The following is a 25,979-nucleotide window of genomic DNA, read 5'->3' as shown; positions in this document are numbered from 1 at the left end:
CCTGTAGTTCCAGCTACCTGGGAGGCTGAGGCAGGAGAATCACTGGAACCCAGGAGGCGGAGGTTGCAATGAGCCGAGATCACGCCACTGCACTTCCAGCCTGGGCGACAGAGTGAGACTCCGTCTCAAAAAAAAAAAAAAGAAAAGAAGAAGTCACTGTGGGGCTTCTCTCGTCTCAACCCTCGTTGCCTGGTTAGTCCTGGGAAAGTCCAATTCCAAGAGGGTCTGCCCAGTGTCACAGATTGACAGGTCTGTGACTGGCCACCCCCCACAGACTTATAGGTTGCTGGAGGCAGCATATGCACAAACACCATCATCCTTAACCATCTGTGGCAACAAGAGTCTTTTGCCAACTTAGCCTATTCCTGGGAGTGAACTTTTTTGCGTAGGGGGATATTTGGCATTGCCTCTTCTATACCCTTTCCAGGAAACACCTGTTTCTTAACTGGTTAAAAAAAAAAAAAAAAAAAAACTTACTCTACATCTGGAAAATTACATTCTGGACTTTCCATAAAGAGGCTATTGGATTGTGCCATTATTGAAATGAGTACATCATTGAAAATTCTAAATGTCAATGGCCAGAAAACAGATCCTTTAAATTACCCTCCTAAATTTTAAAAATATCTTAGAGATCTCTCATTCTAAACAAATGCCTTCTTTGTATTTATAAAAAGATTAAGTTAAAATATAAACACAGTTAATAGTTTCATGGCTAGCCTTAGAAATTCTCTTGACAAAATTAAAGAGCAAAAACATGATCTAAAACAAAGTTAAAATAATTTTTCTGCTCAAACTGCCTGCTTTTGATCCTCTGTAGGATTTACAAAAAGCCCTCCACTCTATGGTATAGTGGTGAGATTCTGTGCTCTTGTGGCTGTAGCCCAGGTTCCATTCCCAGTCAGGGAAGCAATCCCATTTGTTTTAAATTGTTTGACTATTGACCTTTTTTGGGTACCCATTTGTTATTGATCCTTTTTCCTTCCATGGACGCTTAGGAGTGTCATGGCTAGCCTTGGAAATTCTCTTGACAAAATTAAAGAGCTAAAACATAACCTAAAACATGATTTGATTTCCCGTCTTTTTCCTTCTATGGGGCATATGGGGCCTTTGGGCCTTTATGCATAGGTGCTCAGCTGAGAAGCTGAGATCCTAGAAAATATGGCCAGTTAGAAGTATAAGTTGTATTCCATTTGTGGCTAAAAAGACTTTTTATCTTTGGGCTGACTTTGGGGTAGTTCTGGATCTTGTGAGGACTGCTTTGCACCTCTTGGAGATGCCTGGTTCATCTTTGACTAACCAAGTCATAACCTTGGTTAAGGGTTATTGCTTTTGGTTAACTATTTGAAAAGGTACCTTTGGTTCAAAAGAAAAAACAAGCTAACTAAAGTGTTTATAAAAGATAGGCCCTCAGGTAAAAATAGACTTCCTAAGTCCAAGCATGGAAAAGACTGCTTTTACCCTGTTAAAGGGCTCAATAATCTAATCAGGAAACAACCTAATTTAAAAAGACCAGTCTAATTAGATTGGTCTCCAAAATATTTTCTGGAATTTAGCTGGCTATTTTGAAATTCTTTGTAAAATAAATTTACACATATAAAAAATCTCCATTTGTAAGGGCATCTGCATCCCCGCACTTAAACCACTAGAAGCTTTCCAACAAGGAAGATGTCTTAAAGTTTACATAAGAAACCTTAAATTTGTTTAAGACACTTTTCCTGGAAAGCTTGTCTTGACTGGGCTTTTACCTACCCCTTTTTGTCTTGGCAAATAATGGTGTTTATATCTAAGTTCTGTGTCTTTGAAATGTAAATTTTTACCAAAGAAGTCCTGTCTTTGAGAGTACAAATTTCAGGTTGCCTAGCTAACAACTGCTCAGAGCTTGATAGTCTGTCTGCAGGGGGGAGAAAAACTATTTGAAAACTGGCAAATGAAGAACCTTGTAAAGCTATAAAATCTTCTTCTGTCTGTATGTTTATATGTGTCATGTGTATGTGATATTTCACTACCAAAATATATGAAAGAGCTCTAATTAGTTGGCTTAATGAAAAAGTAAGTGCTTAAATCAAAATACTGTATCAGAAAAATAGAAACTAACTCAAATGCTTTTTAGCTCATGTGACTCTAGTAATCTCTGGTAAATAAAACTAGTTTAAATTGTTGGCAAAATTAAATGTCTTCAGAATTGTCCATATTAAATTTGACTCAGACTTCTTGCCTGAATGTACTGGTCAGACAGGTTTAGGTGGTTTCTGTAGATGTTTTTGTTTTTGCTTTTGTTTTTGTTGAGACAGAGTCTCACTCAGTCACCCAGACTGGAGTGCAGTGGTGCAATCTCGGCTCACCGAAACCTCCGACTCCCTGGTTCAAGCGATTCTTCTGCCTCAGCCTCCCAAGTAGCTGGGACTACAGGCACATGCCACCACACCCAGCTAATTTTTGTATTTTTAGTTAAGACGGGGTTTCACCATGTTGGCCAGGATGGTCTCAATCTCGTAACCTCGTGATCCGCCCACCCCGGCCTCCCAAAGTACTGGGATTACAGGTGTGAGCCACTGCGCCCAGCCTGTAGATGTTTTAAGGTCATAAAACTGTTGTTTTGTCTGTGAGCTAAAGCTGTGAGGGTTGGCTGTTGGGCTCCCCAAAGCCTTGGACATATCTTACTGTCAGCTTCTTTTCGGTTTTGAGCATCTCGATTCTAGGGTCTGGACAGGTTGGCCATGGTGGGACCTGGGGACATGTCCTCAGTTCCTGATCACCAGCTGTAAGGCAGAACCAAGCGCAATATGGCCCCATCCTCCCTGGCCCAGCTTTGCCTCCTTGCCATGCTGGGATGGGTTGGATTCTCCAGGCATTATCTTCACAACTCTGTCCTGTCCTGAGCTCTATACTTGGTGGCCCCAACAAGGCCTGCCCTTCATAGCTGTCCTTGGGTGCCACATGGACACTTGAGATGCAAGATGACAGAAAAAAACATTAGGAAGGGTACCTGTGTCATCATTTCAAATTATTAATTTAAAAATCTTAAAATCATGCTATGTTAAATAATAGGTAATCATAGAATGTCTAAGTCACCTATATGGTATAGAAAACAATATATTTAGATCTGTTAATAAAAAATTGAGGAAACAAAATGGTTTTCATCTACAAATAGTGATATAAAATAATTCAACATCACTTCCTAAGTTTTCCACTAGAAATTAGGGCTACTAAGAGTTAAAATTATAGTTAATATATATAAGTAAAACTACTAGATATGCCTGTAATCCCAGCACTTTGGGAGGCCGAGGCAGGTGGATCACCTGAGGTCAGGCATTTGAGACCAGCCTGGCCAACATGGTGAAACCCCGTCTCTACTAAAAATACAATAATTAGCTAGGTGTGGTGGCAGGCTCCTGTAATCCCAGCTACTCTGGAGGTTGAGGCAGGAGAATCACTTGAATCTGGGAGGCGGAGGTTGCAGTGAGCCGAGATCACACCATTGCACTCCAGCTTGTGCAACAAGTGTGAAACTCAGTCTCAAAAAATATATATATATATATCTATATAGCAGGTGTCTGCTCACTTTATACTCTGCTTGGCCCAAGTTGTTCAATTGTCATAAGTTTCTTAGCCACATGAGTCCCACTGGGGGACTAGATGGACCCAGGGCAAGTAGCCACACCATGCTGGCAACAATATGTGATAGAGCATAAAATGGTCATCAGTGCTGCCTATGGCAAGTTTCTACCAAAAGGGGGAAAATGACAAGTTATACCCCCAGGTGACAGACAAGATGGACTCCCTGAGGCTCAGAAGTTAAAAGCAGAACCAAGAGGCCATGGCAGGGTGAGGGAGTGGTAACACTGTGTCCTTGGAAAGTGTTGCAAAATCTGTTTTTCTGCAACCAAGTCAAAGAACAGTGCCTGAAAACAACCGTACCTGGAAATTCCCGAACTGACCACCAGCAGACCACCAGGTCCCAACTGACCAACCATGTGGAACCAGCCAATGAAGACACTGGTGATTTGGGGCTTAAACGTCATCCAATCAAGACTGTTCCTGGCCAGACACAATGGCTCACGCCTGTAATCACAGCACTTTTGGAGGCTGAAGCAGGAGGATCACTTGAGCTCAGGAGTTTGAGACCAGTCTGAGTGAGACTCCATGTCTACAAAAAATTTTTTAAATAGCCAAGCATGGTGGTGCACACTCAGGAGGCTGAGGTGGGAGGACTCTTTGAGCCTGGGAGGTCAAGGTTGCAGTGAGCCATGACTGTGCCACTGCACTCTAGCATGGGTGACAAAGCAAGACACTTAAGACTGCTCCTCACTCCTCTCCAGTGGTTTCTTGCTTTTATAACGTCCTACTCTCTCACACATTCTCTGAGCGCACTTTCATTTTACACCAAAGCCTGTGTCTCCCCAGTCTGCAGACTGCCTTCAGAAAACAAAGTTCTCCCTTTTGCTTCAGCAAATCTCATGGTCTTTTGTTAACAGTATGGATTTAAATTAGAAGCCCTAATTCACATATGGCCCACAAACCAGTTTCAATGGACTGGCACAATATCAGTTCATGTCTTAAAAACTGGAAATGATCCACAAAACATGCAGATTTCTGCCTTCTCTTATTTTTATTTATTTATTTTTTAAGATGGAGTCTTGCTCTGTTGCCAGGCTGGAGTGCAGTGGCATGATCTTGGCTCACTGCAATCTCCGCCTCCCAAGTTCAAGTGATTCTCCTGCCTCAGCCTCCCAGATAGCTGGGATTACAGGTGCATGCCACCACACCCAGCAAATTTTGCTATTTTTAGTAGAGACAGAGTTTCACTATGTTGGCCAGCATGGTCTTTTTTTTTTTTTTGAAACGGAGTTTCGCTCTTGTTGCCCAGGCTGGAGTGCAATGGCGCGATCTTGGCTCACCGCAACCTCTGCCTCCCAGGTTCAAGCGATTCTTCTGCCTCAGCCTCCCTAGTAGCTGGGATTACAGGCATGTGCCACCATGCCCGGCTAATTTTGTATTTTTAGTAGAGACGGGTTTCTCCATGTTGGTGAGGCTGGTCTCGAACGCCTGACCTCAGGTGATCCGCCTGCCTCGGCCTCCCAAAGTGCTGCGATTACAGGCGTGAGCCACCATGCCCAGCGGCTAGGATGGTCTTGATCTCTTGATTTCGTGATCCACCCACCTCGGCCTCCCAAAATGCTGGGATTACAGGCATGAGCTACCACGCCCGGCCTGCCTTCTCTTATTAAAGGCTGGCCAGCGTTGTGGGCAGCAAACCAGCTGGAGTGCAAGAGCAAGGTCTTCTTCCAGATGGAGCCCGTGCCTCCCATCTGCTGCTGAGAGCAGAGCTGAGTGAGTCCTCGGTGTCCTGCCAACTTGATTTTCCTACCCAGGGGCACTGAGTAAGCACCACCAAGAAGCTACTGAACTAGTCAAGTTACACCCTTGGCCTCCAAGATGGAAGTAAGCAAATCATCTCCACGCTACATCACAGTTCCCCACTTGTCCTTGAGACTGCCATTCTGACTGGATGTTTTCCTCGTGGGGAAAACAGACTAAAAAAAGTATTGGCTACAGAACTTGACCCAGAAGCAGCCTATCAGAAAGTCAGTGGGGAAATGGATTCTTTCAAAATACTGAGTGTATATGACCTGACGTACCTGCCCCTTTGAAGGAAGGTGGTGCATGTACGAACCTCAGCCCTTTCTGATACAGAACTGAGCCTATGGTAGGAGAGAGGAGAGAAAAAGAGAGAAATGCATGTGGCAATCACTCTGGCTGCAGCCCAAAGTAACTTGCTAAACCCTCCATTTCTTTTCTCTTTTTTTTTTTTTTTTTTTTTTTTAAACCAAGGGGGATCCATAATGCAAGCTATTCCTAGTGGAAAAGTTGAGAAGGAAGAACAGCTTATTACAGACCAGTGACATTGAAATTCCCATGTGGAACAACGTAAGAGGAAAGAGGCCTTCCCTTACAAAGCTGGACAGTCCTCTCTCATGGCAATTTGGCAGTAAGTATCAACATGCTCAGTGTGTACAACCTTTGCCCAAGCAATACCACTTCTGGGAACCTACAGGAATTCTACAGAAGACCACAAAGATACATAAGCCCTGAGCACTGAAGCACTGTCTGATGTGAAAACCTGAAAATATCCTTTGTGTTTACCCATAAGCAAACATTGATGCATTTATGCCGTGAAAAGGGCTGTTAGAGCAAGGCCGATCTGAGGGATGAATATTGAAGTATATCATTATGATGACACGTGAGAAAAGTCAGTCACAGAATAGGATTCGCTTACTGCTTATATTTAACTGATATGAAATTGGCAAGCAAAGACAATTATGCACTCCACACAAGAGTGAGTGATGTAAATAACATTTGGAATTCTGCACACCCTTCCACCATTCTTGGTCCCAAAGAGAGACACAGGCATCATCAATCTCCCAGGTTTCCCAGCATTGAGAGCTGCTCTGGTGTCTGAGTGTGGCTTCCAGCATTAAGAAAAACAGGTATCCTTGGGCCAGGCGAGGTGGCTCTCACCTGTAATCCCAGCTCTTTGGGAGGCTGAGGCGGGCAGATTGCCTGAGGTCAGGAGTTTGAGACAAGCCTGGCCAACATGGTGAAACCCCGTCTCTACTAAAAAATACAAAAATTGGCCAGGCATGCTGGCTCACGCCTGTAATCTCAGCACTTTGGGAGACTGAGGCGGGCGGATCATGAGGTCAGGAGATCGAGACCATCCTGGCTAACACGGTGAAACCCTGTCTCTACTAAAAATACAAAAAACTAGCCAGGCGTGGTGGCAGGCGCCTGTAGTCCCAGCTGCTCGGGAGGCTGAGGCAGGAGAATGGTGTGAACCCGGGAGGTGGAGCTTGCAGTGAGCCGAGATCACACCACTGCACTCCAGCCTGGGCGACAGAGCAAGACTCCATCTCAAAAAAAAACACACACAAAAATTAGCTGGGTGTGGTAGCGGGCACCTGTAATCCCAGCTACTTGGGAGCCTGAGGCAGAAGAATTGCTTGAACCTGGGAGACAGAGGTTGCAGTGAGCTGAGATCATGCCACTGCACTCCAGCCTGGGAGACAGAGCAAGACTCTGTCTCAAAAAAAAAAAAAAAAAAAAAAGAAAGAAAAATAGGTATCCTCACACCACATGGCCCCTGAATGCAAGACAACTCCTTACCCTGGTGCTCAAGCAGCCTCTTCCAGCTGTGCTGGGACAGAATGTCAGTCTCTCAAGCCGGGTGCGGTGGCTCACGCCTGTAATCCCAGCACTTTGGGAGGCTGAGGCGGGTGGACCAAGAGGTCAGGAGTTGGAGACCAGCCTGGCCAATATGGTGAAACCCCGTCTCTACTAAAAATACAAAAATTAGCAGGGCACAGTGGCATGCACCTGTGGTCCCAGCTACTCTGGAGGCTGAGGCTGAAGAATCCCCTGAACCCAGGAGGCAGAGTTTGCAGTGAGCTGAGATTGTGCCACTGCACTCCAGCCTGGGCGACAGAGCGAGACTCTGTCTCAAAAAAAAAAAAAAAGTCAGTCTCCCGTGGAGAACCTTCCAAGAGCTGACTCTTCCCTCTTCTCCTCCACCCCTTCCCTTCCCTTTCCTGAATTGTTCAGTCCTGAAGCTATTAGGTGGGACAGAGCAAGGTAGATGCCTGTAACGTGGGGAAGGGAGGGCAGATGACTCACAGAGAGCATCAAAGCCCAGACAGAACGAGGAGGGTGTCCACAGTATGTGCGCTGGCACTTGACATGGTATGTCGGAGCCCAGGCTGAGGAAAGTGACCCCGCAGGAGACCAGCCAGCATGTGGCTCATTTTGCTTATTCCCATTTCTCCTTCAGTGCACTGCTCTTCCTGGAGTAAGGAACAAATCTGGAGAAGCAGAAGGCAATGAGCCAGCTTTTAGAGCAGCCAAGGCTTGGTCCATGGCAGAGCCATTTGGCACAACATGCTCTGTGACCACACCGCTGGGCTCGAGCCCAGCCAAGCAGCCTCCACGCAGGGGCACTGGACAATCGGCCGCCTCTCTGCCCCCGTTTCCTCATCCTTAAAGAGGAAACGTCAAGCCCTTGGCACAGCGTCCAGCCCACAGTCTGTTCAGTGGACATGAGCTGCCTTCAGGGCAGCTCTGTCTTCAGGCCTCACAGGGTAGCTTTGAACAGGCAAAGCCAGAGGAGCTGGGGATGTCCCCTCTGTTGCTGTCTCCACGGTGGGAAGTGGGCAGCTTGAAAACTTGATAGGAGCAACTTGGCTCTATCTATCAGAATGTGAAACATGCCAGCCCCTCAGCCCAGCTGTCACGCCTCTTGGACCCTGCTCTGCACTGACACCAGAACGAAGGCAAAGGCACATTCACAAGGTGTTCACGGAGGCACCGATGGTGACAGGAAAACGCCGGAAGTTGGCGACATGAACACAACAGGGGACTGGCTAAATAGACCCCACTCAAAAGACCGAGGCCCAGCATGAACCATGCCCACATAAGAATAGTAAAGAAAGTCAACGGCAGAATTGTATTTGTGGGATGATGTCATTTGTTTGAAAATGTAAAGTTAACTAAACAGAAAACAGTGTGCATTCCATCCAGAAATCGGTATACAAAAAATACAGCCACATGTATGTCTGAGTGTATGTACAAAATGAACATCTTTATGCAGGGGAAAAAGTCCGGGAGGACAGACAGAAAGGCATGTCTGCAGAGTGGGGTGAGGAGGAACAGGAATGTTTACACTTCAAGAGTGCTGTACCATTTGAATTGCTAGTAAAGAATGCAGGCCAATTTTATAATCAAAAAACTAACATCAGGATGCTTAGGAGATACAGACTGAAACACTTAAGAATAAGGCACCAATGACTCAGCAATAATAAATACATAACACGTGAGTATTTTATCCATGTTATAGACAGAGGGAGGGAGAGAAATGGGAAAATTTGTTTGTTTGTTTGTTTGCTTTGTGTGTGACAGAGTCTTGCTCTGTCTCCCAAGCGGGAGTGCACTGGTGCACCTTGGCTCACTGCAACCTCTGCCTCCCAGGTTCAAGCGATTCTCCTGCCTCAGCCTCCCGAGTAGCTGGGATTAAAAGTGCCTGCCACAATGCCTGGCTAATTTTTGTATTTTTGGTAGAGACAGGGTTTCACCATGGTAGCCTGGCTGGTCTCCAACTCCTGGCCTCAGGCGAGCCACCCACCTCGGCCTCCCAAAGTGCTGGGATTACAGGCATGAGCCACCACACCCCGCCCTTATGTTTGAAATATTTTAAAAATAAAGTTTAAAATATTAAATAAACAAAAATAAAGATCAAATGAAAGACAGTCAAGTTCCCGGGAAGCCCACTGCAGATGCAGATAGCAGAGGCCTGGATGGACCTGCAGCATCTTGGCAGGGCGTGTGGCAAACCAGAAAGGGCTAGCGTTGAAACCCAGGTTCTAAATGGCTTTATTTTTTCCATGACTTTTTCCTCCTAATATTCAATGTCCTTGCAAGACTGATGGATCCTAGGGTTTGAATCCACAAAGAATTACAAATGCAGTTTATGGTCTGACCAAGGGACTGAAGAAAGCCTGCGGTTGATCCTGGTGACCCCCCGATTGGCGTTTACAGTGCAGCCATGCCATGGCTGGGGGACATGGCTCAAGATGGAGTCCCTCCTGTCATGATCCAGCCACAAAGGCTTGCCTGAGTCCTTGGGAAGGTTCCAGATCAGGCTTCCCGACAGACACTGTCCTCACCTCCGATGATCTGCTCCAATGGCATCTGTGACTCTGCCAAAGCCCTGCTCTCTGGAAAAAGAGCAAACAAAGCAATTTCAGCAAACAGTGGAGGACAGGCCCTGCTCTTACAGGAAGCCCACGTTCACCCAGAAACGCATCATCCCGGCCCAGGCACATCTGGTTTCCTCTACACACTTCACCCAGAGACCTAGGGATATTTCTACCCAGGTAGGAACAGAGTGGGAAGGAAATTGCTTGTAAGTATTGACAGCTCCCAACATTGAACCAGTGTTGCTTAATTAATGGGAATGCTGATGGGATTCTTCAGGCTCCCCTCCCTCGAGCGAATGGACAACTCCACCTTAGAAACACCATTGCCTTGGAGGTTAATCCTCAGTTCTCCTTGGCACTGTTTGTCCTTCATCAAAAGAGTAATCCAGAATTCTCTCCCCTTCAGAGTGTACCCCTCAACTCCTTTTTGAATGAATAAGAAACAGATCAACAGTATCTCATTGACTTGAGTAATCTGAACCTCTGCCTAACTTCTGTTTCAAGCCACACATGACCTCACTCACTTCAGAAGGGCCTCCAGTTCCCGCTTGATTTTGCCCACAACGGGTGGCCCCCAGAAGGTGAGGGCCGTGTACAGCTGCACCAGGGAGGCCCCTGCCCGGATCTTCTCCAGTGCGTCCTGCCCGCTGCTCACACCACCAACCCCAATTATGGGAACTCGGCCTACAGAGAAGCACATGGCGACACCGTAAAGAAGGATATGGCTTCAGCCCCAGAGTCCCCCGCAATCAAGGCAGATTAGGGAATGATGATCCCCATCACGACCCAGCAGCCCAAGCCACATGCAGATCTGAAGACACAAACACCGGAAACCTTGCCTTGGGTGAGTGCATACATCTCCCGAATGGTTTGAGTTGATAAATCCCGGAGGGGCTTCCCACTCAGCCCTCCTATTTCAGAGCGCAGGGCACCCTGGAGGCCAGCAGGGCGACTCACGGTGGTGTTCGTAACAATTAGCCCATCGATGCCCAACTGCAGTGCGAGACAGAGAAAAAGCCATGAGTCATGGCACCAAAGGACCCAGAGGCACTTCTCTGGAGGTCGAAGGCAGCAGCCGGGCCACGTACCCACACCTACAGCCCCCAAAGCAAGAGCTACACCAGACATCACTACTCATCTTTTCCTCAACAAGTTTTAGAATGAGCCATAACATGACAACAGCAGCCATCACACGCTGACCAGCCACAACATTCCCCTAGGACAGGGTCCAGTCCTTACAGCAACCCAACTATAGTGTCTTGTCTGAGGCCCCCAGGTAGTAAGTGGTGGAACCAGGATTTGAACCCATGATGGCCGGGCTCAGTCTGTTTCCATTACTCTCCTATGCCACAGAGACCCGCTATCCAGACAGGCTGGAGAGAGGAGTGAGAGAAAGAATTTTCAGTCCCAGTCAAGACTGGCCAAGGAGCCGAGCTCAAGCCTTAACCTTGCTGGATACAGTTGAGGAGAGAGAGGAAGAGGCATGAGAAAAACTCCTTCAAGCATTTATTCCAACATTCGCTTTTGACCACAGGGTGAGTTACACCATGACAGACACCAAAGCAGCCTTGAATACCAAGGAGAGGAAATCACAAAGAACGCCATTCTGGGCTAGCCCAGCTGGCCAAACGGCCTCTGCAGACCATGGGAGGCACACCCTGGGCCCAGGCCCCGACTCAAACCTCTTTGACCACACTGGCAATGTCCTCCTTGTCCTGGCTGGTGAGGTCAGGAGCGATCTTCACCAGGACTGCCGGCCTGTGCACTCCCCGCAAGCCATCCCTCTCCTGCAGCACCTAGGGCGATACACGGCCAGAGCTGGGGACCCCGCAGACCACAGCCCCGCAGTGCAGCTGTGACCTACGCTGCAGGTCAGTGGGTTTCCACAAAAGCGATCAGACTAAAGCAGGAACAATTTCTCCTTTTCAGGAAAGCCAGCCCTCAGACATGTGAGGAGCACCGTCGAGATGGATCCGATTCCATTCTTTTAGGCCAAGGGATCCTGTGGGCATTGGCTAATAGCTCAAGGGTGTTTTAGGCTTTTCTTTTCTTTTTTTTTTTTTTTTTCTTGAGACAAGGTCGCACTCTGTCACCCACACTGTAGTGTAGTAGCATGATCACGGCTCACTGTAGCCTGCACCTCCCTGGGCTCAGGTGATCCTTCCACTTCAGCCTCCAGAGTATCAGGGACTACAGGTGTGCACCACCATGCCCAGCTAATTTCTGTATTTCTTGTAAGATGGGGTTTTGCCAAGTTGCCCAGGCTGGTCAATTCCTGAGCTCAAGTGATCTGCCTGCCTCGGCGTCCAAGTAGCTGGGGTTATAGGCTTGAGCCACTGTGCCTGGATAATTTTTAAATTTTTTGTAGAGACAGGGTCTTGCTCTTTTGCCCCGTTTGGTCTCAAACTCCTGGGCTATAAGTGATCCACCCGCCTTGGCCTCCCATAGTGCTGGTATTACAGGCATGAGCCACAGTGCCCAACCTTTTTTAGATTTTATTCCTAAAAGATAACCAGGAAATATTACCACAGGTACTGGGTGATGAAGTCCTTCAGTTCACTCAGAGCTCTGGGCGCTAGGGTCAGAGTGACAAATGAGAGAGACGTGATCTCTGCTCTTACAGACCCCGTGGTTTACAGCAACAGGGACAGATAATTTGTCACTGTCGCGTATAATCAGTGTCATGAGAGGGGATCAGAGGGGGCTCTGGGAAGGCATAGCCAGGGGTCCTACTGGTCCAGGTTCTAAGGACAGCTTCTGAGGGTGATGCTGAAGCTTCGCCCTGGAGAATGAAGGGGAGCGGGTGGGACAGGCTGGTGGGACGGGGCCTGGAGAAGGGGTGCAGTTACCCACCTTGGTCAGCAGGCGGCGCAGCTCGGCCTTTCCCTGAAGGTTTCGCAGCCCTGCGGTGTTTGGGCTGGACACATTCACCACCAGGTAGTCGGCCAGGGGGCCCAGCACGCGCACCCCTTCTGCGTAGTCCTCCGTGGCGTCCACTGAGGTCTTGTTCTTCCCCAAGTTGACCCCCAGCGGCAGTCCACCTGCAAACATCGCTGGTCAGGCCTGCACCCCGCACACCATTTCCTGTGCCACCTTCTGAGGCTGTCCTTGACCAAACCACCCGTGGATAGCCGCGCTGGTCTTCCCTCCAAGCCTGACCTGCCCGACACCAGCTGACAGGTGCTCAACTGCGGCCTGGGCCTGCCTGCTGACCAAAACCACTCACTGGCTTTGTCTAGCAAAGTCTGGGCAGCTATGAGGATGTTTTGCTGCATTTTGCCCTTTTTATTTTTAAAATTTTCATGGAAAATGGACAAATTAGTGCAAATACTTGTGGGGCAAAAGATGGGCCTCATAAATTGAATAAAACTGAGAACAGACAGAACTCAATAGGCACGTCAGGCCCGCAAAGCTCACCTCAAGGGATGCTTGTTGGCCTTGGCTCAGTTGACTGGATGTACAGTTACGAAGAAAAAACAAAATGAAAGAATATGTATAAAATACTGAACAACAGGTCAGGTGCGGTGGCTCACGCCTATAATCCCAGCACTTTGGGTGGCCAAGGGCGGAGGATTGCTTGAGCCCAGGAATTCAAGACCAGTCTGGGCAACATGGTGAAACCCTGTCTCTACAATTGAAAACTCAGCCAGGCGCAGTGGTGCGCACCTGTAGTCCTAGCTACTCGGGAGGCCTAAGTAGGATTGAGGCACCAGTGAACCGTGATCGTGCCACTGCACTCCAGCCTGAGCAGCAGAGCAAGACTCTGTCTCAAAAAAATATATATATGTATTATTTTATATATATGTGTATATATATGAATATGTATATATGTGTATATATATGAATGTATATGTATATGTGTATATATATGAATGTATATGTATATATGTGTATATATGAATGTATATGTATATATACATATATGTGTGTGTATATACATATATATGTATATATATATACACACACATATATATGCATGTATGTGTGTATATATATATATACTGGAAAATGTTTTCTGTTTTTTTTTTTTTTTTTTTGAGACGGAGTCTCGCTGTTGCCCAGGCTGGAATGTGGTAGCACAATCTTGGCTCACTGCAACCTCCGCCCCCTGAATTCAAGCAATTCTCCTGTCTCAGCCTCCTGAGTAGCTGGGATTACAGGTATGCGCCACCACGCCCAGCTAATTTTTGTATTTTTAGTAGACATGGGGTTTCACCATGTTGGCCAGGCTGGTCTCAAACCCCTGACCTCAAGTGATCCGCATGCCTTGGCCTCCCAGAGTGCTGGGATTACAGGCGTGAGCCACCATGCCTGGCCAAATGTTTTCATGCCTAAAATGTAGAAGTGTAATTGTTTTCTAACTTATAATTCTATTTCTCTGAGGAAAGGGACTCTCCCTTATATAATAACTGAGGGTACCCTGTATCTTCGGTGCTCCCCAGACAACCTGATTACTCCCCTAGCCTGGGCATCATTGTTAACACCTGCCCCTTTTTACTCTCAAGAGGGTCTCAGTTTACATGTAAGCAACGAGGTCAGCTTACTTAAAAATCCACAGGACTGTCAATGGACTTGCATTTTGGACCTCCAAAAAAATACATTTTCAGAAACACACTATGTGTAAAAGAAACGGGTTGTCTCTACTTGACTTCTTCTAAGATACTATCTTATCTTCATGGGGAGTGGTACATCAATGGCACAGGCTGTATTTTCGATCTGAGAGTTGGGGAAAGACTTAGAACACCAAGCAGCTCACAAAATGTGTTGTCAGGCCAGAGGGTATCAAACATCTATTGTACTGCTCACCACCTTCCCAAACCCCAATCACACTCTCGCATCATCAGCAAATGAGATGAGTGTAGCTACTTTCCAGGGTGGGGACTGGAGGGGAGGAGCAGAACCCAATTAGAAGCCGGGCGCAGCGGCTCACGCCTGTAATCCTGGCACTTTGGGAGGCTGAGGTGGGTGGATCAATTGAGGTCAGGAGTTCAAGACCAGCCTGGCCAACACGGTAAAACCCTGTCTCTACTAAAAATATAAAAATTAGTCAGGCGTGGTAGTGGGTGCCTATAATCTCAGCTACTCGGGAGGCTGAGAAAGGAGAATTGCTTGAACCCGGGAGGCGGAGGCTACTGTGAGCTGAGATTGCACCACTGTTGCCTGGGCAACAGCGCGAGACTCTGTCTCAAAACAACAAAGAATCCAATTAGACAAAAGGTTTATCATTAAGGTTTCCAAGCTTCCCAGTCTAGCACCCATCTAGCCAAGATCATTTGTAAGCTTGAATTCTTTTCCACACAAGTAAACTGGCTTGAAGGAGAATATCACTTTCATGTAGCTAATGGATTAGGAGTCATCTGCCCAAACTGACAAGATTTGGGAGTTAGACAGAAATTGCTGGATTACTGTGTCCCTAGAGGGCACCAAAGCTTTTGTCAACGCGTGTTCCTTGGCATGGTGCTAACCAGAAGCTGCCATGAAGGCCCCTAAGCTGCTGGCAGACACATCCGTGCAGAGCACTGCTGCAGGCTGTGCTTCACTCCACGGACCAGGAGGGCCACAGGGAGGGAGGGCTGGGTGAGGAAGAATAGGGGATAAAGCCAGGACACTGCACTGCAGACACCAAGGAGAAAAAGCAAGCAGGAAGGCGGGCAAGCATCACAAATCATGCAAGTCCTGTGATGACCTCCAAAACTCCCCACGTGGGCGGCTCTGCAGTGCAGCAGCTCTAAAGGTCCCCACGTGGGCGGCTCGGCAGTACAGCAGGGTCTGGTTCCACCCAAGCCAGGGGTTTCCAAAAGATAATTTCCCATTCCCCAAATCTGACACTGCTGAGTGCCTCAGCCCTTTCCACCTCACTTCCTGAAATGAATCCCATATCCACTGGTTTCTTCATCCTGCTACCAGGACTATCTGAGACTAAGACACCCTGGAAGGAGTTTCAGAGGGACCCAAAGAAGAAAACGGTCGCTACCGGCCACAGCCCCACACAATCCCAGAGGGTCCCAGGGGCATTAGAGTCAGGACAACAGAGGGCTGCGACCACTAAGTGCATCCTGAGAGCGAGTGAGGCAGAGGCCACAGAGAACACCTGCATCGCCGGAGGCATCTTCAAAAATGCATGTTGTGGCCAGGTGCAGTGGCTCATGCCTGTAATCCCAGCTCTTTGGGAGGGCAAGGTGGGTGGATCACGAGGTCAGGAGATCGAGACCATCCTGGTTAACACAGTGAAACCCCGTCTCTACTAAAAATACAAAAAAAAAATTAGCCTGGCGTGGTGGCAGGCGCCTGTAGTCCCAGCTACTCGGGAGGCTGAGGCAGGAGAATGGTGTGAATCTGGGAGGCGGAGCTTGCAGTGAGCAGAGATCGGGCCACTGCACTCCAGCCTGGGCGACAGAGCAAGACTCCGTCTCAAAAAAAAAAAAAAAAAAAAATGCATGTTGTTTTTGGTTTTTTTAGAGAAATGGGATCTCACCGTGTTGCCCAGGCTGGTCTTAAACTCCTGAGTTCAAGTGATCCTCCCAACTTGGGCACCCAAAGTATTGAGATTACAGGTGTGAACTGTGCCGAGCCAAAAATGAGCAGTTTCCAAAACAACTCATGAAGAATATTTTCCCAAATGCTAATATTGGTTATCCTCGAGTAGGGAGGAGTATCTGTTTCTTGAACATTCTTTCTTTATGCTTCCCTGTATTTACTAAGTCTTCTATAATTAATGAACATTATTTACACAATGGATGACAAGAAAGGGAGGACAGAGTGGGCCACAGGAAGATGACGCTCAAGTCCTGCTCCTGCCCTCACTGCCTGTGTGATCACAGCCCAGCTGCTTTGCTTTGCTTGCTTTCAGGCCTCCCTAGTTACGGTAACAGGTTACATAATGAGGCAGAGGCAAAGTGAGTATTTGCTAAATTGCGAAATCCAGTTAAACTCTTGGAAGCTGTGTGGGACCAGGAAAATCGCTCTAGGAGAGGTGCCCTGAGGTCCTCAGTGGTTTTGCTATTGCTCAATCATGTTTATTTCACTAGAAATGTTCCCAGCATTTCTCCCACGTTTCCTCCTAATAAATAAGAAAGGCCCTCTGACACAACCCCACTTTACCTTCTGTGAGCTTGGCCTGCTTCTGCTGTCTGGCCCGTAACCTGTGTTCCACCACTGAAAGCCCGTGACTGTTAAATCCATACCTGCAGAGCACAAGCAGACGGGAGCGGCAGAGTGAGAGGGCACCACAGCCACTTCCTGTACACTTAGGACTTTTTCAAACAAGAGTAAAAAAAATCACAGTCAGTTCTTACACTACCAGGGTCTAAACACCCCTGGGGCTCCTAGAGAACTTGCCAGAACACCATCCAATACCCAGGGAAAGATTAAAATTTGCAAATGCTCAGCCAACTAGCATTGGAAACAGCCCAGACTCAGCAGCAGCTGCCCCAGACCTGCTGGATCCCCACGCCTTACCCAGCCACTCTCTTGAGAATTGCACGCTCACTTGCCACCTCCTGCCTGGGCTCCCAAACAGCCTCCTAAAGCCCCTGCAGCCACTCCATCTCCCTATGCTTTCTGCCTGTGAAAATCACCTCTCTTCCTAGCTCAGAGCAAACGCTCCCTCTCCTCCTGCACAGAGCTCCTAGCTGCAAAGGATCCCTCATCCCCCTGGCCTTCATACAGAGCTTTGGACCTACCTTTCTCCTGACTCGGGATAGATACATACATATATGCTTAAGGTCCCTAGGTTACAATCTTCTTGAGGGTGAACAACATCTCATACTTCTGTCATCCCTCTGTCACTGTCACTAGACACTCCCCGAAGGCAGGGACCTCATCTCTCTTTCATCCCTGTATCCCCAGCCCCACTGTGGGTGTTGACCTAGTGGCCAGTCCCCTTCCTCTTCCTCCTTGCCAGTGAAACCCACCTGCCCCGATACAGGGTAAAAATGCTAATGACTCCTTTCCCAGCCTTGCTGGCAGGGAAGCATAAGTGTATGCCCAAGTATAGACACTGAGACACAAGTGAGGCCTACTGGGAGCCTCTGAGAACATCCCTGCCCTTTTTCCTTTCTGATCTTAGGCGTCCGTGTAAGAACATAATACTTGCAGCTGAGGTCGCTCTCTGACAAGCAAAAAGAGAAGGCCCAGAGAATTTGGACCAGTCTCAACACTGCCCTGGTGCTCAACCAACCCTGGACCTGCCCATTGCACCTGTTAGGAGAAGAAAATTATATCAAATGTGCCTGTTGTTTAAGCCACTTTGTTAGAGCCAAAAGCATCTATAATAACAGACACACTGGCACACATATTTGATAACTTAATAACTTCACCCATTCATTAAGTGTTTACTGCACACTCACCACATGCCACGCAACCAGGAGGCCGCACACACAGTGCTCAGAGCACTATCTCACACCCCTGCTCACCTATAGGATTCACCAAGTACCATCATCCCAGCACCTGCAGTTATCTGTAGCAGCTGAATGATAAGCAAATATATTTTGCCTGGCCAATTCTGAAGATATTGATCCCCACCTGCAATGCAGCAGAAAGATCAATAACTTGATCTCTAATGCTGGAGAATTTCCCTGAAACAACCACAAGAAAGCAGGAAGCACGGCCAAGTAAATGTCCTACAGGTCCGTCTCCCAGGAGGCCACCAGTGGCCCCAAAGATGCCTATCGAAAGGCCCACTGAAATCTCCCCAAGGAGGCTCTTCAAAATCCTCTTACCAAAAAGTAGGCACTTCTTCACCTTTTGGGTTTGCTGCAGTAAAAATTGCCCAGGGATGACAAAGGGAGGGGCTTTATACAGTCTAGAAGGATTTCTCTTACTAAGAGCAGCTGTGCATGTTGACTATTACATTTTCCTGTTTGCTAAAGGCTGGGGCTGTGCTAGCCAATACAAGCCTGCTGGCCACATGTGGCTACTGGCTGCTGGGAATGCGGCTGGTCCAAAGGGAGAGGTGCTGGAAGTAAAATGCACACTGGCTCTTGAAGACTTGGTACAGGCGAAAGAAGGTAAAAACAGCAAATTAATACTTTTTATGGTGTTTTAAATATATGTTTTTTAAAATACTTGTAACATTAAATATAACTAAATTATAATTTTAAGTATAAACTTCACTCATTTCCGTTTACTGTGTTAATGTGGTCACTAGAGTACTTTGAATCACATATGGGGCTCACATTGCATTTCTCTTGGACAGTGTCGAGTAAGAGCATTGGAGAAACAACATGGACAGAGCACAGACTCTCAAGTCCAATACGCCCAGTCCATGCCCAAGCTCTCCTGCTTATTATCTCCGTGACTGAAGCGGAGCTATTTAGCTCTGTGAGCCTCCGACTACACAACTGTTAAATGGACGTAACAAAGCCTGCTTTTCAAGATAGATGCCTGGGGCACATAGTAGATGCTGAATGGGGTTCCTGAACATTCCAAATGACAGAAGAATGTCCATATTGTATGAGAGAAAGAAACAGAAGCAGATCTTACATCTCTGAAAGCCCAGCTGGAAAGAGGGCATCCCCCGTTAACTCTGGGCCACTCACCCACCTGTTAATGACAGCTTGGTCCTCGGGGAGGCGGAAGACTCTGGGTCTGGGGTTTCCTTCCTGAGGTTTTGGAGTCACACTTCCTATCTCAACAAAACCAAAGCCCATCTTATAAAGTCCGTCCACGGCTTCCCCATGCTTGTCAAATCCTGCAGCAATTCCTACTGGATTTCGGAATTTATGGCCCAGAACTCTCACTTCCTGGGAAGAGAAAGACAAAGTCAGAGGCACGCAAGTCTATCCCGGTATTTCTCAAAGCATGGTTCCTGGCACGGCTACATCAGAATGACCTGGGAAGCTTGTGAAACCTCAGATCCCAGGGCCCACCCCCACGGTCAAAATCTTTGGGGGTGGAATGGAGCACTGGGGGAACCTATTTTTAACAGTGCTGGCTCTCCAGGGGACTGTGACGCCTGCTAGAGTTTGAAAACCACGGGGCTTTATTATTAGCAAGCCTGGGGGGAGAAATGGTGTTTCCACCGTGGGTTGAACAGGAGACAAGCACTGTCTTTTCCAATTGTGGTTAAGGTTCATACCTTCTTACCAACTAGCCTTGGTGGGAGTGAGTAGCTCACTGGAATCAGGCCCTAGATAGTGATTCCCTGAAACCAAGGCGTGTCAAGCAGCAAAACCCTTTAATCAGCTTAATAAACATCAGCTCCAGCTGCGTCCCTCCTCATCCAGCCTGGCAAGAAGCCCCAGCCACGTCCCCCAGCCTCCCATGAGGAACCAGAGGAAGGAAGGTGTTCAGCTGGGCAGAACTGACTGATGGGCTCCAGCGACCCTTCAGGAGACTAGCAAAGGCCTCCCAGGGTGAACACCTTCGGATCCTGGAAGCAGGGGATTAAGAGAGATGCTCCAAGAAGGAAGAACAACAAATGAAGGTGAGAATGCTCACAGCACCTCAGGAGACTGGTAGGCAAGATGTGTGGCTGGACTAGGGGCCTTCCTCCAGGACCGCGGTTCTCAGCTCCGGCTGCACCACAAAGGTCCGTGGCAGCTTTCAGGTCCTGCTCTCAGATGTGGCAGTGAAACTGGTCTGGCACCAGGCCAGGGCATCTGAATATTCCAAGTGCACCCCCGGGGGATTCTAACATGCCTGACATAGGTGAAGGGTGGAGCGCTAAACCAGGAAAGTTGTGAAATCAGGAGTCCTGGCTACCAGTTAAAAAGTCTGAGTCACATTCTAAAAGAGCTGCTGCAAGTGTGGGCCCACGCAGCGGTGTTTAGGACGACACCTCAGAGGTCAGGTTTGCCTATCTCTGTCATCTGTGTTTATACAGACACAGCTTGCACCCTGAGGCACCCTGCACTTCCTTCTAAATTCACCCCATCTCTGCACCCCACTCATTATTCACTCCCATTTTACACTGGTTCCAGGGCTCTCACACTAGCAGTCTGGGGTGAGGATGGCTTAACGGAGTGCTCTTTCTGAGCCTACAATGCCTGTTAGTGTGTGAGCATGGCGAGTCAGGGGAAATGACACGTCTGCTCAGCACCATATAATCAGAGAGTGAAGAGGAGTCTAAGGTAGGAAGGGAAAATGCGGTGAAGGCCCCTTTAATTTATAACAGTGACCCTTCCCCCCAGAGTTCTGAGGGCTTCTTGTTTGCATTTTCACACTCAAATCATTCTGATGTCCTCCCATTTGGTAAGAAGTCTCTCGAAAGCAAACTGCCAGGGCTTCCATGAGGAAGCAGCTTCCATGAGGATGGGGACTCTTTTATTCGGTTTGCTGCACTAAGCCCGGAAGGTCCCATGAAACAGGCCCTTAGCCTTCCGCTGACACTGGCCTCTGTAGTCAGAGGCTGTATCTACACTTCTGCCTACACACCCTCTTCCGGCCCTAAAGGCTTTCCTGGGACTCTGGGCCAAAGATTTCAAGCATGTGGAGAGGGCCCGTGTGCTGAACACGTGGCTGAGTGAGGCTAGGACCCAACACTCCTGCCTCACACCAGTGCTTAATGACTCTGACAGCTTCCCCATTTAGCCGAGGAGAAGACTGAGCTACCCGTGACCTCAGCAAGGCAGGACAGTGGCCAAGGGGTGGGAAGCCAGCATCAGACTCCATGGGGTTGAATCCTGGTCCTGCTACCTCCTAGCTGTGTGACTTGAGTTCCTTTATGCTACTAATCTGTTCCTCGATTTCCTGATCCACAGCTGGGGATGGTAACAGGATCCAGCTCATGGAGCAGCTGGGAGGATCAAACAAGAACACCGCCTAACACAATCCCATATAGGTAACAGATAATCATCGTTGCTAATTATATGACATAAAATAATAATGCTCAGACTGAATTCCAAATCCCCACTGCTCACTTGGGGTTCTGGTTTTCAAAAAGATCAGTCCCAGCTGAGTTTAGGAGACGTCAGCCTTCACCTTTGTATTTAATGTACAGGGTGTCTGGGAGCACCTACCAGCATATCAGAGTCTTGAAATCTGGCCCGTGGAAGGAGCCCCAGGGAGGTGAAGCGAACAGCCAGTCTGTGGGCTGACTCCGGGTCCAGCAGCCCCTGCAGAGTCGGCATCAGGTGTTCAGCATAGAAACGCTCATCTCCCGTGGCCATCAGGTAGGAGGCGAAGAGAAGTCCTCCACCCCCCAGGATGACCACAGCATCCTGGGCCCGCTTCTGCAAAAAAGAGCGTATTAGGGGGGCCCCCCAGGCCAAGCTGCAGCACCCTTCCTGAGCCCTTCACACTCAGGTACATGGAAGGCATAACGGCAGTTCACATGAAACAGATGCCCTTAGCCTTCCGCTGACACTGGTCTCTAGTCAGAGGCTGTATCTACACTTCTGCCTACATACCCTCTTCAGGCCCTAAAGGCTGTCCTGGGACTCCAGGCCAGAAATTTAAAGAGGGACAGTACTGTCCTCTAGGGAGATCGTGGTGGACACTGCTACTGGTTACAGTGACAGGGTAATGCTAATAGATGTGGTGGGCAGGAATCCATAAAGTCAGACATCCTTCTCGGCTTGAGACTATCTGACATGAACTGCCCCATTTCCTATGCGACTTTTGAACATTCTGACATTCGTGTGGGTAAAAATTATCTGTTCATATTATCTAGGCCAAACTATATTTTACCACATAAACACAGTCTTTCTTGACCTCCTGGTCTCAAGCAATCCTCCCCCCTCAGCCTCCCCAAATAACTGGGACCACAGGTACATGCCACCAAGCCCAGCCAATTTTTTGAAGAGATGGAGCCTCTTTATGTTGCCAAGGCTGGTCTTGAACCCTTAGGCTCAAGCAGTACTTCTGCCTTGGCCTCCCAAAGTGCTGGGATTACAGACATGAGCCACCGTGTCCAGCCTCCACATGGTTTTCACATACAGTACAAGTATCTTGTAAATTGAGGGACAACTGTACAGTTTCGCATAGAACATTCCCAAGAATTGTTCACCATTTCAGAAAATCTCATCGGGAATGGTACAGTGCTTTGCTGGGGTGTCTGATAATGTTAACACCTGTGCACTTGCATTTCTAAGTAGAGATTTAAACACAACTATCTCACTAGGGGAGTCAGAAATATTTACATACTGAAATACATGTAATTTTATTATTAATATAAACTACTTTTACATTTTCTCCTTTATATTCCAGTTAGGGTATTAATTATGCTGGCTTTTAAAAATTGCACATAGCTGGACTTGGTGGCTCATGTTGTAATCCCGGCACTTTGGGAGGCTGAAGTGGGAGGACTGCTTGAGCTCGGGAGTTTGAGACCAGCCTGGGCAACATAGTGAGACCCCCGTCTCTACAAAATATAAGAAATTAGCCAGGCATGGTGGTGCGCCTGTGGTCTCAGCCACTTGGGAGGCAGAAGTGGGTGGATCCCTTGAGCCCAGGAGGTCCAGGCTGCAGTGAGCCGGGATCACACCACTGCACTCCACCTGGGCGACGGAGTCAGACTCTCTCAAAAATGTATACATACAAAGACATTATACACGTATTCCATTTCAAGATAACGGGGGTGTAAAATATAAAACAGAAGCTTCAGGTCTTATTGGATCAAAAGTGGTTCACAATGCTTTTCTCTATCACTGCCAGATGCTGAGTTATTCATTCATTAGTTCAGTCATTCATCAAATACTGATTGAGCAAAGATGGCAAAACACATCTTGCCCCTACCCTCATGGAGAGTGTGATCTTACGAAGCGACAAGACAGAAATCAATGATCATGCAAATATGTGGTCATAGCAACTGTGATAAAGGATAAAAAGTATAAGGTAATGAAAGTATTCAACCGAATCTTAGAGGTAAGGAAAGGTTTCCTTAAGGAAATGACTTAAAGCTGATACTCAAGGGATAAACGAGTTGATGGGGGTCTCTCTGAACCTATTCTGGTTCAACTGTTTTAAAAAATAGTTAACCAGAAGGCAGTAGGGAGAGGGAAAAGTGTAAAGGCTCTCTCAGTAGCAGAAAAGAATGAAAAAGGGAGAAAGTTTGGAACAGAGGAGTGAGGGAAAGTAAGGCTTAAGACGAGGCAGGAGAAAGGAGCAGGAGTCTTGGCCAAAATAAAGACTTGGGTTTTGTTCCCTAAGCCAGGAAATGACATGATCAGATTTGCTTTTAAGGATCCTTCCAAGCTGCTAAAGAGATGTAGATCAAGTATTCATTGGCTGGACGCGGTAGCCCACCCCTGTAATCCCACCACTTTGGGAGGCTGAAGCGGGAAGATCCCTTGAGGCCAATAGTTCTAGACCAGCCTGGGCAACACAGTGAGATCCCATCTCTCTCCATATATTTATTTTAAAAAGAGACTCAGGCCGAGCGCAGTGGTTCACGCCAGTAATCCCAGCACTTTGGGAGGCTCACGAGGTCAGGAGTTCGAGACCAGCCTGACCAACATGGTGAAACGCCAGTCTCTACTAAAAATACCAAAATTAGCCAGGCGTGGTGGCGCGCGCCTATAATCTCAGCTACGCAGGAGGCCGAGGCAGGAAAATCGCTTGAACCCGGGAGGCAGAGGTTGCAATGAGCCAAGATCGCGCCACTGCACTCCAGCCTGGCCGACAGCGCGACTCCGTCTCAAATAAATCAATAAAATAGAGAGTCAAGGTATTCACTGCCTCCCTTGGAGACTATACTCCCCCACCCCCCATGTCAATCAACAAATACCTGAACACCTATTACATACGGGGATACAACTGAGAACTTTTCACAGAGCCCCCCGCCCTAACAAAACTTTACCTAAAAGGGTTGGGAGCATGTCCTACTCTAGTTTCTTTCCCCGTTGGATCCTGCACACAACGCTAGGCGATCATGTGTTCACTAAGCACCCCTGTGCCAGGCTCAAAAACATGGCCCAGGCGCAGACACTCAGATCAGCACCCACCCAGACCTGCAGGCGCTGTCTGCACACGCCTGACCGAGTCGACGTGCAAATGCACAAGCACGAGCATTTGCAGGCGCTCCCGGAAACACGCACACGTCCCAGGGGGCCCACACTCTCGGAGCCGCCTTCGGTCAATGCCTCGCCCGGCTTGACACCCCGTTCTCGCCCGCCCCGGTGCCTGGCTCCCGATTCACACTGCTCACTCGCGGGACTCACTTTCAGGTGTCTCCACGCCATGCTCCTTCCGTCATTAAGCCCGCCCCGGTCTCCCTTCCATTGGAGGAGATGGCGGCGGCCCCTCCTATCTCCGCCCCTTAGCCGCCAACCCACCAATCGCCGGGCAGAAGGGTTGAGCGGACGCCTCCGCGCAGCGGGGAAGGCCCGGCACCACCCCCAGGTTCTGGTTGGGTGCACGTGCGCAGTAGCGGCGGCCACGCCTCTTCCGCCCGCCCTCCTTCCGGCCTGCCCGCTTGGTCTCCGGCTGTTGGCGGAGGTAGATGCGCTGCACGCTGTTGGTCCGTTCTACCGCAGCCTCGAATCCAAGAGTCCGCGAGGGGGCTCTGTGAGGAAGACCGGTGTTGAGGTCATGCCACACACCGCTGCCTTTCTGCCGGGGCCGCCTTGTGACTTTTGTGGACTCCTTCCTGAAGTTACTTTAGTGTAGACATCAAAACATTGTGTTTCACACCAGAAATATTTGTACAGTTTTTATCACTTTAAAAAATAAATTTTACTGCTGTGTTGATATATAGATGAATATGTTAATATATAAACTTTTTCAACTTAAAAGTTGATTTTTCTTAAGGTTTTTTAAGGAAATTAAAACATTTTCTTGAGGCCGGGCATGGTGGCTCACGCCTGTAATCCCAGCACTTTGGGAGGCTGAGGCAGGCAGATCACTTGAGGTCAGGAGTTCGAGACCTGGTCAACACCCAAAACCCCGTCTCTACTAAAAAATAAAATACAAAAAATTAGCCGGGCGTAGTGGTGGGCGCCTGTAATCCCAGCTACTCGGGAGGCTGAGGCAGGAGAATCGCTTGAACCCAGGAGGTGGAGGTTGCGGTGAGCTGAGATAGCACCACTGCACTCCAGCCTGGGCGACAAAGCGAGACTGTCTCAAAAACAAACAAAGAAAAATAACCAAAAAAAAATTTCTTGAGATCCTAAAAGTGTCAGACCCTTCCCTGACTCTGCGCCTGTTATGCCTCCTGGAGAAAGTGCCCTGGTTATACCTTGGCATTCTGGTGCAACAGATGTAGAGGTATTTTTTTAAATACTGTTTCTAATCAAGACCCTGAGTGTGCAGGCCTGTTGGAGTGTGATTTACTGCGGTGATTTTTTTTTTTTT

General features: G+C 48.1%; 2 protein-coding genes across 3 annotated transcripts in view; one reads left to right on the top strand and one right to left on the bottom strand.

The window, feature by feature from the left end:
* The window catches only part of TXNL4B (thioredoxin like 4B), a 66,479-nt gene extending 59,923 nt beyond the window's left edge, over window positions 1-6,556 (top strand). The window contains exon 5 of the mRNA XM_030794507.1: window positions 5,833-6,556. Coding sequence (XP_030650367.1) covers window positions 5,833-5,903 — 71 coding nt within the window. The 3' untranslated portion in view covers window positions 5,904-6,556. The remainder of the gene's footprint in view (window positions 1-5,832) is intronic.
* Window positions 6,557-8,483: 1,927 nt separating this feature from the next.
* On the bottom strand, window positions 8,484-25,039 carry DHODH (dihydroorotate dehydrogenase (quinone)). 2 transcript variants are annotated; one of them, XM_003262961.3, is made up of 9 exons: window positions 24,848-25,039; window positions 21,707-21,919; window positions 19,290-19,489; window positions 16,848-16,930; window positions 12,600-12,787; window positions 11,429-11,542; window positions 10,586-10,739; window positions 10,271-10,430; window positions 8,484-9,764 (listed from the first exon to the last, which is right to left on the bottom strand). In XM_003262961.3, exons 1-9 carry the CDS (start codon window positions 24,866-24,868, stop codon window positions 9,710-9,712), a joined length of 1,188 nt encoding a protein of 395 aa, XP_003263009.1. In that variant the 5' UTR covers window positions 24,869-25,039; the 3' UTR covers window positions 8,484-9,709. The 2 variants fall into 2 exon arrangements, with proteins under 2 accessions (XP_003263009.1, XP_030685622.1); XM_030829762.1 differs by lacking the exon at window positions 11,429-11,542 and having other exon boundaries at window positions 9,404-9,764; window positions 24,848-24,883.
* Between the last annotated feature and the right edge of the window lie 940 nt (window positions 25,040-25,979).

The sequence above is a fragment of the Nomascus leucogenys genome, chromosome 2 (genome assembly GCF_006542625.1).
Source record: "Nomascus leucogenys isolate Asia chromosome 2, Asia_NLE_v1, whole genome shotgun sequence".
Taxonomy (NCBI): Eukaryota; Metazoa; Chordata; class Mammalia; order Primates; family Hylobatidae; genus Nomascus; species Nomascus leucogenys.
Note: the sequence above shows the minus strand (reverse complement) of the source record. Positions and strands in the feature narration are given on the sequence as shown.